Raw genomic sequence first — 3,597 nt, forward strand, 5'->3', positions numbered from 1 at the left:
TGGGTGCAAGCAACCCTGTCCCAGCTTGGACGTTTAACGGGATTGGATGGATTCTGAGTCCAGAAACTCCTCGGGTAAGACTTATGTGTTAGGTGGTTTGTTTAGGGATGGAATGATACACTGAACTCACAATTTAATTCGATTCGCGATATAGAGTTCACAATCCATTTGTCCACCTTACTGAAAGGTAATTGTCTAGAAAGGAATTAAAGTATGTGCATTCCTAAAACTGTTTACTTTACTTTGAATCTAGACTCTCCCTATCAAGACATTTGAGGGGCTAGTGACCAACCCTGACTACGCTGAAGCTGAGGACAAGGCTCTTCATTTGCTGTCATCATTTGTGGTCACCAATAGGGAGAAGCAGCAGATCGAAAGAGCCACTGTTGGGCAAGCAAAGAATGCATTATGGTATGAAACTGCATTAACAAAAACAAGAGATACAACCTGAAACAATACAAAACTAGTTATTTACAACTCACTGTTCTGACACTTCCTTCATTCACTTGTAGCAGGATAGAGGTGCTATCCATGTTAGTCACGGTACAAGTACCACTAGTGGCCGTCATGATGTGGGCGGTATAAAAGCAGTATATAAGCAGCGTGCAGCAACAACGCGTTGCTGCACGCCGCGTTGTTTACTTCACGTGCTTTGCCAGGCTGATATTGTCTTTCCACGCTACTCCGCTTCACTGTTGCTGCAAGCCGCGTTGTTTACTTCACGTGCTTTGCTGGCTGATATTGCCTTTCCACGCTACTCCACTTCACTGCTGCTGCACGCCGCGTTGTTTACTTCACGTGTTACACCACCGGCCGGCACCTCGTGCCTACTGCCGCTGTCACGTTAAAATTGTACCGGGGGCGAAAATTGTACCGGCCTACGTCATCGTTTGTTTACATCCTGACAACCTGACAACCTGCCCGGCAACAGACGACGCGATGCAGAAAACATGTTTCCAAACGACGAAATAACAAATGACATTTAAACTACGTCTCATGCCTTCTAAACGAGTGGACGTACCTGTGTGCATTGCACTTTACATCAATTCCCTGAGGTGAAATTCCCAGGGTGGCGTTGTCGGTTCCTTTTTCTTATTTCTTAGTTAGATCTTTTAGTTTATTTTCCTTTCGCCTACCATCTTGCCACACACTCTTCACATTAAGATGAAAACATACTCAGAGTATGTTGAAGCAAACCTGCCAGCGAGCAGGTTAGGTTTGCTGAGTCTGTTGCTGCGGTAACTGACTCAAATATATGACTGAGTTTCCATATAACCTGCTTTCTGAAACAGACCCCAGTCTACATGAACTATCTCTTATTTTGTTTTTCTTTATAACAGGTCAGCATATCGGCAAAAAAGGATCACAGCAAGCAACTTTGTTTTGGTGTTGGCAGCAGTCAAGCGGAAGTCCTACCCTCCATCCTTATTTAAAACACTGCTTGGCCAGTGGGGTGTTCCACAAAGCCGGTTTTATCACATAACCGGGTCAATTAACCCAGGGTTTGCGGTTTGCTCAGGGTATTTAAACCCGCATTCACCACAGCTTTTACGTGATCACAATGGCATGCCCTTTTGACGAGAGGCCGATTGATATCGGAGCGCAAATAATTCGTGCCATTCACAGAGAAAGATTAATTAGACCACGGCTCGACATATTGTCCTTCCCGGAGGACTTTTTGCTGGAGAAATATCGTTTTTCACGTGATTCTTTGGTATATTTAAATAACCTTCTCCAGCCATACATTGCAAATGTGACCAATCGTGGATCTGCCCTCAGTTCACTCCAAACAATTTGCGCAGCTCTCCGTTTTTTTGCGACGGGAAGCTTTTTGTACAGCGTAGGAGATGCTGAGCACGTAGGCAAAGCCACGGTCTGCCGCTCAGTACGCAAAGTTTGTCTTGCGCTGAAGCGTCTGATGCGGAACTTCATCGTATTTCCAGGCCATAAACCCACGAGACGCATGAAAATGGAGTTTCACCAACTTGCAGGTCAGCATTATCTACTTTACGTGTTCCCAAATGGCACCGAAATTATCCTCGTGGACTTTTCATCTGGGTGTTTTATTTCAGGATTTCCAAATGTAATTGGGTGCATTGATGGCACACAAGTGCCCATACTGGCCCCATCCATAAATGAGGCAGATTATGTAAACAGGAAAGGCTTTCACAGTATAAATGTTCAGGTAAGTGTACACTGCCTATATTGGATATTTCCACTATCTCCATGGTTTGTTAATCGCTGTCGATCTTTTTCTTTTATCACTAGATGATATGTGATGCTTCCCACATGATCACTAATGTAGAGGCAAAATGGCCTGGTTCAGTCCACGATGCAAGGATGTATCGTGAATCCAATTTGAGCCGTAAATTTCAAGAGGGTGAGTTGCATTCTGAACATATCATAGATCTCATATAATTGTGCTTGTGCAAGATAGCTCAAAGTTTGTATTTGATCGCAGGGCAATTCGATGGGTGGATCCTAGGAGATCGAGGGTATCCATGCATCCATGGGTTATCGAGGGTAACTGCATTGTGGAAGTGAAATGTCCATGGTCAGCCAGAACAAAGACTATCCGACAGGCAGCAGAGAGTAGGGACTTTTATCTTTACTTGGACGAAGTAACTGATACCCTGACACTAAAACCGACACACAACTATTGGCATCAAATCCAGGGCAACCTAAATCTGACTGGAACTAGCAGCTGTCACCTCCCGACGCTCATCACCCCGTACCCTAATCCCGCTCCTGGACCACAGACTACATTAAACCGGGCACACAGCAGAACCCGCGTTAAGATTGAAAACACATTCGGGATATTGAAGTCCCGATTTCAATGCCTACGTGGACTAAGGGTTTGTCCGGAACGGGCATGCAACATAATTGTTGCATGCGCCGTCCTCCACAACATCGCCACCCTGCGCAAAGAGATGCCTCCCCCCTTTGACCCGTTCCTCGAGGAGGAACACATTCCCCAAATGGATTCAAGGGCTGGACAAAGGATGCGGGAACACATTTGCCAAAATCACTTCAATTAAAAAGAAAAAAACACCAAACACTGTTTTTATCAATCATTTTTATTCTTTAGTTGCTGAGGGAGGAAAAATAATATAATTAGACATTGAATAGCAATATCATGTCCGCGTTGAATTTCTGCCCAACCTCCTTTTTTTACCTCTATCAGCAGCTTTGTGTACTCCATTTGCAAATCAGCCTTAGCGATTTCCCGCTGAAGATGAAGTCGATATAATTCTTTAGTAGTCAACTGAAGAGGAAAATATTGTTTTAACATTCAAGCGACATACTTGGCCAATAAAGTAAGTGAGTAGCCTAGGATATGTCTTACATGCTGATATTGCGACCCTGATGTAGGCCTACCCGCCGCTTCCTCGACCACAGTCTGTTAAGAGACAAGTGAGTTTGAGAACACTGTTAGTTTAGTTAAATCGTCAATAATGACTTGGAACTGGCAAGAAAAAGCGAGGCCTATACCTCAGTTCTTTCAGACCCATCCATGGCAATATTTTCATCGGCCTCCTGTCATACAAAGAGCAATTATAGGCCTATAGGCTGAGTATTTTGAGATGCGCTTACAAC

The 3,597-nt window shown here is 44.3% G+C and overlaps 1 protein-coding gene and 1 long non-coding RNA gene across 2 annotated transcripts; one reads left to right on the forward strand and one right to left on the reverse strand.

Annotated features, from left to right (window-relative positions):
* Positions 1–1,561: 1,561 nt before the first annotated feature.
* LOC115556906 (putative nuclease HARBI1) lies at positions 1,562–2,564 on the forward strand. The gene is made up of 4 exons (XM_030374322.1): positions 1,562–1,991; positions 2,073–2,185; positions 2,269–2,380; positions 2,462–2,564. Exons 1-4 carry the CDS (start codon positions 1,562–1,564, stop codon positions 2,542–2,544), a joined length of 738 nt encoding a protein of 245 aa, XP_030230182.1. The 3' UTR covers positions 2,545–2,564.
* Positions 2,565–3,059: 495 nt separating this feature from the next.
* Positions 3,060–3,262, reverse strand: LOC115556911 (uncharacterized). The gene is made up of 2 exons (XR_003979142.1): positions 3,176–3,262; positions 3,060–3,091 (listed from the first exon to the last, which is right to left on the reverse strand). It is a non-coding gene; the product is annotated as an uncharacterized LOC115556911 (long non-coding RNA).
* Positions 3,263–3,597: the final 335 nt, after the last annotated feature.

The sequence above is a fragment of the Gadus morhua genome, chromosome 13 (assembly GCF_902167405.1).
Source record: "Gadus morhua chromosome 13, gadMor3.0, whole genome shotgun sequence".
In the NCBI taxonomy this organism is placed as follows: Eukaryota; Metazoa; Chordata; class Actinopteri; order Gadiformes; family Gadidae; genus Gadus; species Gadus morhua.

What these genes read in the sequence shown, in the direction of transcription:
- LOC115556906 (XM_030374322.1), top strand. Translation starts at nt 1,562, where the DNA reads ATGGCATGCCCTTTTGACGAGAGGCCGATTGATATCGGAGCGCAAATA. An exon ending in GGAGTTTCACCAACTTGCAG is followed by an intron (nt 1,992 to 2,072) that starts GTCAGCATTATC and finishes GTTTTATTTCAG; the next exon opens with GATTTCCAAATGTAATTGGG. An exon ending in GAGCCGTAAATTTCAAGAGG is followed by an intron (nt 2,381 to 2,461) that starts GTGAGTTGCATT and finishes ATTTGATCGCAG; the next exon opens with GGCAATTCGATGGGTGGATC.